Below are 17,058 nucleotides of genomic sequence, written 5' to 3' on the forward strand. Positions count from 1 at the left end.
GCTCCAGGAGTGTCAGCCGTGGGTCACACTTCTGCCGTGGGCAGGAAAGCAGGCGCTGGGAATCAGGCCGTGGTCCCCTGCTCGCATCCCGGGCCGGACGCAGTGACTTCGCCCCTCGCTGCTTCTCTTTTCCCCCACAGCCCAGTTTCCCAAGGACAAAGGTTCCCGTCCTCTGCACATCGCATGCATCCGGGCTATGGATGTGGGGCTGGCGGCGGGGCCGGGCCAAGTCCTTTGCAGACCTTCCACAGGCAGCTGAGGAGGGGCCTCCTGCCCACCAGAGGTAGAATTCGCTAGAGGTGGCTTTCCCTACCCGCCAGCCTGCCTGTCCTCACGGAGGACAGTGGCCTTGCGCTGGAAGTGTTCTGGCTGGCTGAGAAGAATTCAGTATCCCAACAGGGGGCGTCAGGCTGACCGGATGCCCCGCACACGTGGCCTCCCCGTGGCCTCGCACACTGGGCTCTGGTCTCCTCTGCGTGTGCTGTGTCCGGCCGCAGCCACTGCTGATGGCGTCCTGAGTTATACACGGGTGTCCCTGTCTCTGGGGTGGACAATACACGGGCACTGTTTCTGAGGACCCCCTTCAGCGGTGATTCACCTCCCGCCTTTGATCAGATGGTGACAAGTAGAAAGATCAGCCCAGCCCAAGAACTGACGGTCCATCTCGAGTGGACGGTCCTCGTCCACTGTCCCGTCCTCCCGTTGTTCATCGATTTGCTCGAGCAGGCCCAGTAACGGTTCCATTTTTGAGATTTGTTGTTAGTGTGTTTGGCACGTTGAATACGTCACAGGTAGCTTGCGCAATACTCTCGGTAGCTTGCCGGGCTCTCTGAGAGGGGTGGAGGAATCGAACCCGGCTCGGCCGGGCTGGCTGCACGCAAGGCAAACGCCCTACCGCTGTGCTATGGCTCCAGGTCCTTACATATGTATATATTCTCTCTTACATATGTATATATTCTCTCTCGCTTCTCAGGATTTGGGAGTCTCCTTCTGGTCAGATACACAAGACCCTCCACGTGCCTCCAAACAGAGAGATTTACACAGGTTTGTTTTTTTAATAAGGATGGAACGAGACCAGGAATGTAAGTGCTTAGAAATACAGAACAATGATGGTGGAATGTAAAGAAGGAGCAAGTGATTTTTGATGTGGTTTAAATAAACATTCAGAGGGAAGGAATCTAAATGATGTGTTATAAGGCGATCTATCACCTATTACAACTATGACACAGGGAAAAAGAAATTCTGGGTTCATCGGTCGGGAACATGAAAGCAAACATTGGCTACAGAAAAGAAAACAGAAAAGACTTCCCCTCCAACACCTTTTCCATTTTGATTGCCCAATATACACCATACCTGGTTCAAGCGATTATCCTTGGTTTAAAGAAAGAAATGAAGAAACCAGAGAAGGGTACAGATTCTGAGGTTTGCCAGAGGGTAGACTGAAAGGGTCAAGAAGCAGACTGCAAAAAAAAAAATCAGATGGGGGGAAAAAAAACACCCCACATTTCATAGTTCTGTAACTCAACGATGTGGCTAAAAAACCAGAAACATCACTCATCCTGGACCTTGAAAGCGATACACTTACAAGCGACATAAGAAAATAAGACTGTAGCATTGCTACGGCCATTCTGAGGTGACATCCTCAGACCCAATTAAAGATCAAGAGACTCAGGACCACAATAGGCCCCACTTGGCATCAGATTAATTTAAGTGGATGAAAGGACAGGAAAACACGCAGGCCAAGCCCGGGCCCCAGCCTTCTGCTTCCCTGGGAATCCTCACCAGGCTCAAGGCTAGTCTTTGGGCTCTCGTCGGCTGACAGACGTGATGGGGGGGTGGGGGGGGTGGGGGTGGACAACGGCCACCTCAAGCTCAGGGCCACGCTGGGGCCGGCTTGGGGTGACTGCCACGCTCTCCCAGCACAGGCCAGCAGTGGCCCCTCGCTATGCCTGTGGCTGTCAGAGGGGGCGAAGAAAGGTTTTGAAATCAAACAGAATCAGAAAATACAACAGTGAAAATGTAAAAGCTCGTTTTGAAAAGAGTAGGAAGTAAGAGCTTACACACTGGTGAAAAATGTTCAGCCACATCAGTAACGCAGAGCTAAAATAAAAACAACAGTGGAAGGGTTTAAAAAAAAAAGAATTGGGGGGTGGAGACCATACCCAGCAGTGCTCAGGGCTTACTCCTGGCTCTGAGCTCAGAGATCATGCCTGGTCGGGCTCAGGGGGACCAAATGGGGGGCGGGGGATGCCAGGTTGGTTGTGTGTAAGGTAAGGAAGTACTCTATCTGTTGTATTATGGCTCCAGCCCTAGTAAAAGAGTTTTTCAACATAAAAGATTAAAGTGATTATAGTGGTCAAAGTTGAACAACCCGGGGAGACAGGCTCTCTTGTAAATTGCTTGTGGAAATGTAAAATGGCACACAGGTAAACCGCGAAGTGCTTCTGGAAAGCCACTTGGCAACCAGTGCAGAGTCCTGAAAACACAGGGCCAGAGAGATAGGACAGTGGGCAGGGCACCTGCTTGCACATAGCCTACTTGAGTTCGATCCCTGACACCTCATCTAGTCCCTGAGCACTGGCAGGAGGAATCCCTGAGCTCTGATGGGTGTGCCCATCCCCGTTCCAAGTCAAAGAAAACACAGACATTCTATGCCACTGAGTATATCTCCCGTTCTAAGATGATAGCAAAAATGTCATAAAAGAGAGACCAAAGCTGCTTAAAGGGTGGCAGAGATGGCTCAAAGGGCTGAGCACAAGGTCTGCGTGCAGAAGACCTGGGTTTGGTCCTGGTACCATGTTCCTCTCCACACTCCCCAGGTACTGCCAGGGAGCAACCACAGAGAACCAGCATATATGACCCACCCGAATCAAAAGATACTTATAACTCTTTTGAAAGATAGGGTAACACTGGGCAGTGTTCAGGGCTACGCGTGGAGCTGTGGGTCAGACACGGGGCCATGAGGAAGCCAGGCTTGGGTGCTACCACTCTGCTCTCTCCTCTGCCCCCCATGCCCCCTGCTTCCTGGGGCCAGGAACCAAACCCAGGGCCTTGTTTACTGTAACTGCACCATATCCCCTGCTGCTCTTCACTGATTTTCAGGAACTATTTAGTGAATACACAGAAAAATGCTGACCGTGCAACTGTTTGAACCCATCGCCCATTCATACAGAATGCAGAACTGCATGAAGTATGATCTTTACTCTTTAAAATGCATGTGTCTACTACATAAACACACACACACACACACACACACACACACACACACACACGGAATGTCACACTTGTAGCAGAACATATGGCAAATTCAGATCATGTTGAAAGATTCGGGGGGATTATTCAAAGGGCCATGCACAGGCTTTGCAGGAGGGAGCCCAGTTTGATCTGTGGTATCACACGGTCCCTAGAGTACTGGTGGGTGCAACCTCCAAGCAGGGGTCTGGGAGAAGCCACTGGCTGTGACCTCAAAATCCATCCCCCAAAGGAACTCCACTGTACCTTTTAATCCAGGTTTGTTAAACTTTCTCTCCTTTAATACTTAAAAGAACCTATGGGACTACAGTGATAATACAGAGGGCAGGGCAGTTGCCTTGCATGTGGCCGACCCAGGTTCAATCCCCAGCATCCCACATGGGCCCCTGAGCACCATCAGAAATAACTCTTGAGTACGGAACCAGAAGTCACCCCGAAGCATTGCTGGGTATGGCCCTCAAAGCAAAAATAAATGAATAAATAAACTGCATGCCTCACAATGATGGCTACAACATGTTTCTTATTTTTAAAAGCATCCCGTATCTACTCTGGCATTTAAAAAAAGAACCGTACTATCTCCAGCTATACTTCCTTACCAGATCGATATTCTGCATGATGTCCTGGAACGAGGGATGGGTCCGGAACTGTTCGAAGAGGTCACGTTTGTAGAGCAGTGCATACACCAGGTTGGGGTTGTGGTGGAGGGAGTTGGTGAGGCAGGAGTTGATGATCTCCAGCATCATGCGGATCACTTCCTCGATCACGTTCAGGTCTTGAGCCTGGGAAGGAAAGCAAACCCCCCTGCAGGTCAGCGCGTGGCTCCCGAACACACCATTCATCAGCATGAAGGTCAGGGTGTGACCCGCAACACTACTGCTGAAGTCAGGCCCAAAAGAACTCCCCACGGCTAGTTTGGGAAAGCATCTTGAGAATAGGGTTTACCAGTGACTGAAGGATTTGAGTTACAAATCTGTTGAACATAGGATGCTCATGAGTAGTTTTAAAAAATCGACGATTGTCTCACCAATGTAGAAGAGGAGTTGGAGCTTACTCAACACCCCCTCCCCTGGCACCCCAAGATTCTTATCTGTATTCTTATCACAGTGCCATCTTAAAGCATTAGATTTACGCACTATTAAAGCGGCGGTGAAGTCCCACCAATTTCCTGAAAAGTACCTAATTCAGAATATGAGCTCATGTCTCTGCCCTGTAAAGAAAGCTTTCAGCGTTTAAGCTTTATATTTACAGATAAATGCCCTGTTGCTTTGTTTCTTTTTCTTCGGAGTCAACAGTCTTGAACATGAAATAGTTTATGAGACAGCAAAACTCAAAGTAAACAATCAGCAGTTCTCTTGAAGAGAGAATAATGGAAAGAGCAACAATGCAGATGAACACAATAGACTTCTCTTTCTCTTGAGTTTCCGAAATTATGTTTGAAAGCTGACACAAAAATTATAACATTGTTTGATGCAATCCTCAAAGGAATATCTAAGACATTTCTATTATAGACGCGGGAGGGAAAGAGATTAAAATGGGGATTCTCACTTCAATAGATAAAATGTCAACATCATGAGACAAGGACCGTTTTTACATGTATAATGTCCAGAACAAATCCACACAAAGAGATCTACTTAAAAATACTATGCACACATTAATATGGAGTTCTAAAAAATGTTCATGTATCCATAAGAAAGGCAGAAAAACAAGGCGAGCATGAAAATCAGGGAACAAACAGGAAGTGAAACAACAGATTGAGTACTTAGCAAGTCAATGCTTAGCATTAATTGCAGATAAATTAAAATACATTCATTAAAACTCAAAAACTGGTAGACTGGATAAAAAATAAACACTCTGATATAAATATATGGTTATTAAAAACTTGAACTGTAACTCACTTCAAACAGAATGAAAGCAAAAGGATTAGAAATGACATACTCTGCAAACAACAATAAAGAAAAACAACAAAAAAGCAAAAAAGTATGAAAGAAAGTTCACAGAGCAGATTTAACGGACAAAAGGTATGCTTACATCCATCCAAGTTACCTCAACTATGTTGTCTTAAGTACCAGCATTCAACGAAAAAAAAAAAAATAAGAACGAAGCCCATAAAAATAAAAATCATCCATGTTCAAGAGACAAAGTAATCAAGCGTATCATGCTAAAGGACAACAGATACTGACAATACCAAACAGGGAATCTGAAAGAGCGATGATTATGATCTACAAAACCCAACATGGACCTCTTCCCGCGTCGGAATCGATGAGGAATTTCAGCAGTCTTGAAAACTTGAAAATGGCACATAACAAAGCCAAGTAAAGAATGCTTACACAGCTCTGACAGGAATCTTGATTCTTCAAGATTCTTGGTGTCTAACCTCTGAATATTTTCTCAAAAGAACAAAAGCAGTAGGCATCAGATCTAAGAAACTCAGAGAATACCCCTAATGTCTGTCTAATACAGTCCTAAATAAGTACAACCTGGTAAAACAAAAACCGGTCTACATACTTAGGTATATCATATTCAAAACAATGCAAACCTATGAGAACATCTTGAAGGCAGCCAGAATTAAAACACTGCACTAAATAGAAAGGTTCCAACTATTCAATATAGAAGGACAGGATTTATAGTAAGTAGACTTCTCACGAAAAGTTACACAAGCCAATCCAGATGGAGAAGCATCATAAAAACGTTGGGCTAAGAACTGGGTCAAGCGAATTCTATAATCAGCAAAAATATCTTTCAAATACAAAGGCAAAATAAAGTCTTTTTCGAGACTAAAAAAACTTGTGATAATTCATACCCACATACTTACACTTTAAGAAAAGTTAAAGGAAACTGCACAGATGGAAGGAATCTGAGACCAAACAGAACTACAGAACCACACTGTGGTATATTGTAATACAGACATTACTGAAAAAGTAAATACAGAGGTATTTCTTATTTTAATCTTTCTGAAAGCAAATTTCTAAAGCAGAATACTGGCAACATATCATGGTTTACAGCATCTGTAGTATTTGTCACAACTGTGTCCCGTAAGAGGTGCCTAACTCACTAGCTACTCGATTCACTTCCATTTCCCTTGCTTCTGTGAAGAATACAGCAATAAACACCCGGCAGGTCCACCCAGTCTCATATTCAGGTCCTTTCGTTTCTCTGGGATGGGTTTTGGGGAAGGGACTGCTTTCAGAAAAGCTTGTACTCGCAATGTTAAGTTGCCAGACAGCCGCCTAAGGAGCAAAGTCCAGACATTTACACGGACAGTGCAGGAAAGAGCCTGCCCTTCTCACCTCACCAACAGGCTCTCCCGAAGAGTCATCATTTTGGTCTGAGAGTCCTGCTCAGATTTCCCAAACATGATTAAGGACTCATTAATTCCTCAGAGGGATTCAAGTATTCAAACTGCCTCTAGGGTCATCTCTAATTTTTTCCTTATCCACTGGAGTGCCTAGTTTACTGATAACTCACCGTGCTAGAACATCATTTTTTTTCGTTATCTGCAAAGTATATTGTTCTCCAGCCTTTGACTTTTAAACTTTCTGTGACGCTGAAAATATAGGGTGCTAGGAACCACAAAAGGGCTGGTTGGCATCATTTTATTTATTTTTTCATTTTAAATTTTAACCTGATAGTTTTGCACTTCTAGTGAGTTTGATTCACTTACATGCATTGTCACTATGGGTCTCACTGGGTTTATTCCTACCAGCTAGTTTTGTGACTTTTCTACCCGTTTCTGGTGGCCAGCTAACCAAGGACAGCATGGCCGCGGCTTAGCAGTCACCATCTGTTCCGCGGAGAGCCTGGGTCCGGCTGGGGGCCAGCTTGCCCTGGGCCACCCGTCGCCACAGGAGGCTGGTGGCTGCAAGAACCAGTCTGAGGCAGGTCAGGTGGTTGGCTAAGAGTTGTGGGTGCAGCTGGGCTGACGGGTGTGTGTGTGTGTGTGTGTGTGTGTGTGTGTGTGTGTGTGTGGGCCTTTGGTGCTTTTGGACATGGTCCTAGGGCTGTCCGGGCTTTCTCACCTCACGAAGGACCTGGAAATCACTGAGTGTCACCGCTACTTGTCATCATCACTAATGGAGCTGCACCCCACTGGCCAGGAGCGGCTGAGGAGACTCCACGTGGCCGCCTGGGAAGCATCGCCCCACACTGCCCTCGCCCGCCTTGATCTGAAGCACGACATTCCCAGGCCTGCCCTCCCTTGCCTGCACCTGCTCAGTCCGTCAAGTGGGCGACCCTCGCCCGCTGTGCCTCCTCGGCCAGTCTGCCAGTTTGGAGACTGAAGAGTGTTTCTATTAACCGCCCCCCCCCCCCGCCCCAACCCCATTCTAGGTGGCTTTCTGTCTTTATTGGGGTAAGGGCAACAGCATTTTTAGCACCTGACACCTAGGCAAATGTCCTTCCACTCATCCTGTTTTTTTTTCCTTTTTTTTAAATTTGTTTTTGTTTTGGTGATATTTTCTTTTTAGTGTTTTTTTTTTCTTAAGGGTCCCTCAATTCTACACTCTTTAAGTGCTCCAAAGATTGACCAACTACATCCAACTTTAAGAACACTGTTCTCCATCTTATGAGATGCCCCCAAGGAGATGAACACATTTTTAAATTATTATTATTTTGCTTTCTAGGTCACACTCTGTGATGCTCAGGCGTTACTCCTGGCTCTGCACTCAGGATCACTCTTGGCAGTGCTCGGGGCACCATATGGGATGCTGGGGATCAAATCCAGGTTGGCCGTGTGCAAGGCAAATGCCCTCCCCATTGTACCATCATTGCTCTGGCCCCGATGAACACATTTATATTTCTCCCCCAGGGAGGAATCTCCCTGGCCCCTCCCCGTTTTCACTGTTTTGCTATAGTTGCTTAGGTTTATAATTTCATCTTAAAATACAAAAGCCAGAAGCTGGTTTGCAAAGAGTCCCCAGGAAACTCATGTTCTATACTAATTTCGGGGATACGCCTTCCAGTACCCCGCTTCTGGATGGGCCAATTTGCCTTCCACGGGAAGGACATCTCTGAAGCCTATGCAGAATAAACCCCTCTGGCACTGAGATGCTTTGAGTGTGTATACATGCGTATCTGAATGCACGATGCCAACTTGGTCTGGGGCCATACCAAGCCGGACCTTGGGGAGCACTCCAGGTTTGCAGCTCGGGGGACCATGCAGTACCAGGGATCCAACCTGGGGGTCCTGCATGTGAATCCTGCTCCACCCCATGGGGCTATCTCCCAGACCAATGTCTTAAGTTTGCATCCATTCTTCTTCTTTTTTCTTTTTGGGTCACACACGGCGATGCACAGGGGTTACTCCTGGCTCTGCACTCAGGAATCATTCCTGGCAGTGCTCGGGGGACCATATGGGATGCTGGGAATTGAACCTGGGATGGCCGTATGCAAGGCAAATGCCCTACCCGCTGTGCTGTTACTCCAGCCCCTGTTAAGACTGAATTTTATCTGTGGCTAGAATTATAGTCATTTTTTGGACAGAGAATTTGTACACACGGGGGTAAAGTCACTTGTCTTGCAGGCAGCCCACCCTGGTTTTTGTTCTCTGGCTCTGACCCCCAAGCACAGATGCAGACACTGGTTCACAACCCAAAACCCACACTCAATTTTCTAAAGTGTGCGGCAGGGTGGGGAGCAGCGGGTGCTGAGGCCGAAGACCCCCATCGGTTCTGTGGTGGGAGTAGGATGGGGGGAGGGGTTTGGATTTCAGCACTTTGGTGGTGGTATGGACGGACAACCTGCCCGGGAAGAGGTGTGTGAAAGTGTTCCCGAACCGTGTAGGATGTAGACCGACGTAGCTTTAATAAAAACATCTGTCACGGCAGAGACACAGAGAAAACACTCAAGACCCTTCAAAGATGTATTTTAAAGTAATGGTGCTTATAAAAATGGCCCAGAAAAAAAAATGTTTCATTTTACTCTGGCAACTATTTTTGCCACTGGAAAGCGGGTTGGAAGCACAGCCACTGATTCTGGGTAGAAAATGTCTATTTTGGGGACAGTGCTGGGGATCACACCGAGGGCGTCAAACTACGGGAAATGGCCTACTGTGGAGCGAGAGCCTTTTTCTATTTTGAGTTTGGGCCGCACCAGGTAGTGCTCAGGGGTCTGCCCCAGTTGTGTTCAAGGGACCCCGTGGAGGCAGGATCAAACCCAGCCTCCCGCATGCGAAGCAGCACTCCAGCCCTTGGGTCAGTTCCTGGAACACCTCCCCCGCGCCCTCCCTGCCCACCACATCTTCTCTTTTAGCTTCTGGCTTATGATCAGATAAACTAGGGGGTGGTGATCGGGCCATGCCAGCGGTGCACGGGGGCTACTCCGGCTATGCCTGGGGTGCTCCTGGCAGGGTTCAGAGCTCGGCTGTGCCTCCCCAGGCTGGCTGCAGTCCCCTCCTGACGGCTTCCCATAGCGACTCCTCATCCTGACACTCTGCACTCTCCCACCCACGTCTCCTCTGCCTCTCCTGCTCACTATTCTGTGAGCCCGTGGGACGGGACAGCCCGGTCCTTCGCATCAGGAGGCTGGGGGCCTTGTCCTCGGTTCACTCCCACTTTGCCGACCGTTCCAGGCGGCCTGTCTGGATTCTGCTCTGTTTTCTAATCTGTCAAGCCTTTTTCATCTTTCAGTTTTTGAAAGAACATGTTCTTTGCTGTATTACTGTTTCAGTTCTCCCTGTTCTTCTTTAGTAACTATTTATTCTTCTTTATGATACTTCTTCATGTACAAGAAACACAGTTTTCCAAAATTCCTTGAGTTTTTAATCGCTTGTAAAAAAATTTACCTTAATTAAAATTATAATTCTGCTGGCTCTCTTTCTTAGTAATAGAAGATGTGTGTGTGTGTGTGTGTGTGTGTGTGTGTGTGTGTGAGACATATATAAAGTTAAATATATATTAAAATGTTATATACGCATGTAAATATAATATGTTATATATAATGTAGCACTGTAGCACTGTTCTCCTGTTCAGCGATTTGCTCGTGTGGGCACCAGTAACATCTCACAACAAATTGTGAGTTTTGTTGTTACTGTTTTTGGGCATATCGAATATGTCACGGGGAGCTTGCCAGGCTTTACCAAATGGGCAAGACACTCTCGGTAGCTTGCTGGGCTCTCTGAGAGGGGCGGAGGAATCGAACCCGGGTCGGCTGTGTGCAAGGCAAATGCCCTACACGCTGTGCTATTGCTATGAATATATAACATTTAAACTATATTAAAATGTATATATTAAATATATATGTGTATCACTACTATCAAAGACGAAAATAATGGCTTGTCCTTCTTTATAATAATGTTCCCAGGGTGAGAGAATGTCTGAGTTCATCATGTTGACCAAGACCATCCATGGTAACTCACAGTTCCAGAAGGCAGAATCTAAACGTTGGACATGGGAGTCTCCTGGTGGATGATTCCACAACGAAATAGACCACATCATATTAATCGACGGTTTTGCCTGACCGATATAGTGGTTGCCCCAAAATTCCGAACGGGATCGGACCACCGTCTCCTTCGTGCAAAATTCTACTTCACAGAGCGGGGAGAAAGGGCTGCAAAGTTTAAAAAGAGAACTCCCAGAATGACCACCAACTGGGAGCTCTTTGGCACTATTGCGGCAACATGGGAAGATGCCATTGTTGACAACATTGACGAGGAATACGATCGACTGGTTCAGCACCTTCATGATTGTGCGAGGAACGCCGAGAGAGATAGCCACAAAAAAAGTCTGTCTTCGAAAACTCTTGAGCTAATTCGCCAGCGTGGTTTGGCGCATGCCTCAGGCAACCGCAAGCTAACATCCGAGCTCGCAAAGCAGTGCAGAGATGCGATCAAGGAAGACCTCAAAGAGAGAAGAGCAGAAGTGCTGGTAGATGCGACAGAAGCTGGGAAAAGTATTCGTAACGCCCACCTGTCCTTCGCCAACTACAAGACCAAGATGACTGCTCTCCGACGTCCTGATGGATCTATCACATACTCCAGAACGGCACTGGAGAAGATTATCCATGACTTCTACTCAAATCTCTTTGATAGCCATGTCCATTTGCCGACATACCAAATTCCACAGGATGGATATGTCGTTCCCAACGTTCTCCCTTTCGAAATCTGACACGCCATTTCGTCGGTAAAGAAACGAACAGCACCCAGCCCAGACAAGGTCAGACCCGAACACCTGAAGAACCTGCAGTCAGTACTCATCAATACACTGGCTCGGCTCTTCACACGCTACCTGTCTGAATGCAAGGTTCCGTCCCAATGGAAAACCAGCAGGACCGTACTACTGTTCAAGAAGGGAGACATCCATGACATTGGCAACTATCGCCCGATCTGCCTATTGCCTGTCATCTACAAGTTGTTCACTCGAGTCATCCTAAATAGGATTGGCAGAACACTAGATGAAGGACAACCATGTGAGCAAGCCGGGTTCCGCAAAGGATTCAGCACCATCGACCATATCCACACAATAACCAAGCTCACTGAGGTTTCTCGGGAGTTCAAGATGCCGCTCTGTTTAACGTTCATTGATTTAAAGAAGGCCTTTGATTCTGTTGAGACGGAAGCAGTCATTGAAGCCCTAGCCAATCAGGGCATTCAAGCCCAATACATCAAGATCCTCCGTGAGCTGTATTGCGGATTCACTACCAGGATCTCACCATTCTACAAAGAAGTAATCATTGATGTCAAAAGAGGGGTTCAGCAGGGTGATACCATTTCATCGAAACTCTTCAGTGCCACCCTCGAGAACATCATGTGACGACTGGAAAGGGAAGGAATGGGAGTGAGATAGATGGTCGGCAACTACACCACCTCCGCTTTGCTGATGACGTTTTAATAACACCAAACATCAGCCAAGCGGCACAAATGCTAGCCGACTTTGACCGTGAGTGTGGAAAGGTAGGACTACAGCTGAATCTTACAAAGACAATGTTTATGAGAAACAGCCTCGTTCCTGATGCCCCATTCGCTCTCAACGGAACGACCATCTCCGAATGCAACAGCTATGTGTACCTAGGTCAAAAAGTCAACATGACAAATGACCTGGCACCCGAGCTGCGCAGGAGGAAGAGAGCGGCTTGGAACGCCTTCAAGAGCGTCGAAGAAATAGCTAAGAGGATGAAGAACCTCTGGCTCCGGGCACATCTCTTTGATTCCACTGTTCTTCCTGCATTAACATATGCCTCAGAGACCTGGGCCCTACGCAAACAGGATGAAAACGCTATTCAGGTCTCCCAAAGAACAATTGAAAGAGCTATGCTTGGAATATCACGTTTCACTCAAATGAGAGAAAGAATCTGGAGTTCCGACCTCCGTCGACGATCAAGAATCAGGGACGCTGTCTCGTTTGCCAAGGTGTCAAAAATCAGATGGGCTGGTCACGTAATGAGATTTAAAGACGACCGCTGGACTAGAGCTGTTACTGACTGGATTCCACGGGATGTCAAAAGACCGCGTGGCCGCCCACCTACCAGATGGTCAGACTTCTTCATCAAGATCATGAACAATCGGTTTGAGGCTCTTCATGTTCCTAGAGGGAACAGACGCCATTGGGCTACACTAGCACGCGACAGGGACAAATGGAGACTTACTGGCGCCCGCTCTAGCAAATCGACGATTAACGGGAAGTTAAGGGATTAAGTGATATATGTGTATGTATATCTATATGTATTTAAAAAAAAACATGGTTTTGCAGGCGCTGCTGAGGTGCTTAGCTCCCTGATGGCCGGGTGCCCACAGCAGTGCCCAGAGTCCTTATTCTGAAATGGAGTGTCATGCTCAAGCGCCTGTCTGCAGCCTGGCTGAGGAGTCTGGGAAGGGCCCATCCTACAGACCCCACTGTGAGGCTCCTTCTGGGTTCTCAAGCTCCCAGATAAGCCATAACAGTCCTTCCCATACTTCAACACTGCCTGCCCCCTTCCCCTCCTCAAGACCCCTAGTTTCTCGGGGAGCCTGGCCCCACAGGAGATGCTCTCTCAGCCGCTCCTGGGTCAAGGGCACAGGCGCCCGGCCTGCTCCCATCCTGCCCCACTGAAAATCCTCGTTTGGCACTAGGCTACTTCTTCTGTGTCTTCTCTGGTTAGGCTCCATAAGATGTCAAAGTTTGGGGAGTTTCTTTAATAATTTTTGTTTCTCGGGCCACCCGCGGCCACCTGCTCAATTTTTGTTTCTTGGGCCACCCGCGGCCACCTGCTCAGGGGTCCTTCCTGGCTCTGCACTCAGGAAATCACTCCTGGTGGTGCCCGGGAGACTATAATGTGATGTGAAGGACCAAACCCAGGTTGGCCTCGTCCCTGCTGTATTATGGCTCTGGCCCCTGGTTATGGGTCATCTGTGACTGAGACATTCTACAAGTGAGGAGGGGTGAGGCTTCTCACTGGGAGCTGACAGCACACCGTCCTGACCATGGCTGGTGCTCGGATTAGATGGAGGATAAGGAGGCGGCCTCAGGATCCAAACACGGCCAGTGTGCCTAGTTCAAGGCAAGACATGAACTTCCTGCAGAATTTTATATATAAATTGATATTTCACATTAGGTGAAGAAAAGTCCAAATGTGCCAAAGTTAAACTTCAAAAATAACTAATTGGGGGGCTGGAGTGATAGCACAGCGGGTAGGGTGTTTGCCTTGCACGCAGCCAACATGACTGACACAGGTTCGATTCCCAGCACCCCATATGGTCCCCTGAGCACCGCCAGGAGCAATTCCTGAGTGCATGAGCCAGGAGTAACCCCTAAGCATCACCGGGTGTGACCCAAAAAGCAAAAAAAAAACCCCAAAAAACAAAAAATAAAAACAAAAAAATTAATTGGGGGCCGGAGAGATAGCACAGCGGGCAGGGCATTTGCCTTGCACAAGGCCCACCCGGGTTCGATCCCTAGCATCCCATATGGTCCCCCAAGCCCCGCCAGGAGTAATTCCTGAGTGCAAAGCCAGGAATAACCCCTGAGCATTGCTGGGTGTGACCCCCCCCCAAAAAGAGAAAAAAAAAAGAAATAAATTGGCCTCTTAAAAAAAAAATTACCCTCCAAGAGCTTTTAACTTCTGCTTTCAGACACCTTCACGGTCTGTGATGTTTTAAGGAAGAATTTGTTGAATCAAACAGGGCGATGTCCCGATTCCCAAACAGGCACCTGCCATCAAAGCCCAAGGTTCTCAAACTTATTTGGCCAACTGACCTCACTCTGTGGGGGAGGGGATCACTCCGTACCACCCCAGAATTGACCTTTTCTAAGCAAACACATAGAAAGCGTTTTCCCCCCACCCCACAACTGTAGCCACGGCTACTATAGCCACTTTAGAAAACACAGCCTTAAGCACGGATTCCACTACGAAGTCTGGGAAAGCATAAGCTGGACCCTGGCATCTAGATGAGTCACCGTGCTGGGCGTTTCACTTAGACCGTTAGTGACAAGTTCAGGTCTAATGTAATCTTCTCTATTTTTGACTATTTTTTATTCTTGACTATTTTTCAGTCACTGGTTTGTAGATGACAAGATCAGGAAGTATCTGGCATTACTCAAATTGAAAATACAACGTGGAAGTTATGACAAAGACTTTTCACACGGTTTCAGCGTTTGCTGGACGATCTGTACTAGAAACAGAAAAAAACACCCTGGGAAATTTCAGTGGCAAACTACTCTGAGATCAAAAATGAGAAACTACAAGTTTCAGGAGTAGCTGATGATGATCTTGTCTCTCTCACTTTTAAAACCAACCCTGCCTATGCCTTAGTGGCCGTCCGTTTCTCAACATGAAGCCCGTGCGCCGGGTCCCACCCAGCGAGTCCATCTCCGAGCCCAGTCACTGTCCCTGGTGAGGTTCTCAGGGGGGAAGCCACGCTCCTGAACTGCCCCAGAAAATGGACCTGGGTGTGTTCCTGCCGCTGAACTCAGTGATGGTTTTTCCCACAAGACTTCCAAGGGATTGTTTCTTGAGAAATGAAAGGGGTTTCCCCCTGCGGTCTGATGTTGACATTATTTGGCTTTATTAAATTTCAGTAACTGTAGCACTGTAGCACTGTCCTCCCGTTGTTCATTGATCTGCTCGAGCGGGCACCAGTAACATCTCACAACAAACTGTGAGACCTTGGGGGTATGGTGCTGCCAGCAGGTCAATCTGTACCTGTGAGGTGAGTGCATCTGCAGCCTCATGGCGCCTTCAGACTTCCAGATACCCCCAAACTGCTGCTGTGCCTTTGGCCAGACCCCAGAAACTTGGGGCAAAGTTTACCAAGAAATTCACGGATACGGTCCTCCCATTATTCATCGATTTGCTCGAACGGGCCCAGTAACATCTCCATCATGAGACTTGTTGTTACTGTGTTTGGCATATTGAATACATCGTGGGGAGCTTGCTAGGCTTTGCCGTGTGGGTGAGAGACTCTTGGCAGCTTGCAGGGCTCTCCGAGAGGAATGGAGGAATTGAACCCGGGTCAGCCGCGTGCAAGGCAAACATCTTTCCCAATGTGCTATCGCTCCAGCCCTTCTACTGACATCATCTTCATCATCATCATAATTAGGTTTGGGCCACACCTATCTGTGCTTAGGAAGTACTCCTTGCACTGCACTCAGAAATTACTCTGAGAGGTACAGAATGACCGTACTCATTTGTGGAATACAAAGTAATATAACGGGAGACTAACATCTAAGGATAGTAGAGATAAGGGCCAGGAGGATCGCTCCACGGCTTGGAAGCTGGTCTCACGTGCTGGGGGGAAGGGCAGCTGGGATGGAGAAGGGACCACTCAAGTAAATGATGCTTGAAGGCCTTGCTCAGGATGGGAGATGTGTGCTGAAAATAAGACTATGGACCAAACACACTGGCCACTTAGTACCTGCATTGCAAACCATAACACCCCAAAGGAGAGCGAGAGTAAAAGGGAATGTGCCTGCCACAGAGGCAGGGGGTGGGAAGAGGTGGCGGTGGGGGGGAGGGATACTGGGGATATTGGGGGTGGAGAATGGGCACTGGTGGAGGGATGGGTACTCGATCATTGTATGACTGAAACGTAAGCATGAAAGTTTGTAAGTCTGTAGCTGTATCTCACGGTGATTCATTAAAATTAAAAAGAAAGAAAGAAAGAAAGAAAGAAAGAAAGAAATTACTCCTGGCCGTGCTAGGGGAATATATGGAGGTGCCGGGGATTGAACCTGGGTTGGCGCCACCCCGGGCAAACACCCTACTCGCTGTACTATCACTCTAGCCCCAACAGACATTACTTCAATGATATAATTCTTCACTTCCCTACTGAGGAATTCAGCAACGATCCACCACCTGACCCAGTTAGATGGCTGAGATGAAAGGATTCGGAAACCAGAAGGGCTCTGAGGGAAGATCAGATGCTCCCTTTCACGCTAGAGCCCCTTTGCCTGATACTCAGTACCGTGGGGCCGGTCCCTGGGCCCGAAGCCTTCTTTCTCCTTGGACACAGGACATTTCTGTGAGCCTCTCTCTGGCAGTGAGAGCCGCTGTCCCAGCTTAGCAGGAATACATCAGCTTGGTGTCCCTGAGTGCTGGCCTTGGTTCTTGCCCTCTGTCACAGGGTGACCACAATCTCCTCAACACTCCTTGCTCCAGCAAATGTCTCCAAAGCCATTTAGACGGAAGCCTCCACCTCACGCCCTGCCAGGTGCCCCGCCCCGCACTGCCCAGACCATACGTGTCTTCCTGCCTGCTGAGGGCAAGCACAGACACATTAGCCCAGCCCTGCTCATCTCTCTGAGCCCCTCCACCTCTCCCTTTCACAGTCTGATCCCCTCACCCCATTTCAGCGTGGTCTTCACACTGAGGGCCCGGAGACTGGGTTGAAAGGTGCTAGTG

At 47.9% G+C, this 17,058-nt stretch overlaps 1 protein-coding gene across 4 annotated transcripts in view; it reads right to left on the reverse strand.

Moving 5' to 3' along the window:
• The window catches only part of DYM (dymeclin), a 300,303-nt gene that overhangs the window by 60,488 nt on the left and 222,757 nt on the right, over positions 1-17,058 (reverse strand). For all 4 annotated transcript variants that reach the window (XM_056138010.1, XM_056138009.1, XM_056138012.1 and 1 more), the window contains one exon: positions 3,849-4,031. In XM_056138010.1, coding sequence (XP_055993985.1) covers positions 3,849-4,031 — 183 coding nt within the window. The remainder of the gene's footprint in view (positions 1-3,848; positions 4,032-17,058) is intronic.

This window comes from Sorex fumeus, unplaced genomic scaffold (assembly GCF_029834395.1).
Source record: "Sorex fumeus unplaced genomic scaffold, SorFum_2.1 ptg000128l, whole genome shotgun sequence".
Taxonomy (NCBI): Eukaryota; Metazoa; Chordata; class Mammalia; order Eulipotyphla; family Soricidae; genus Sorex; species Sorex fumeus.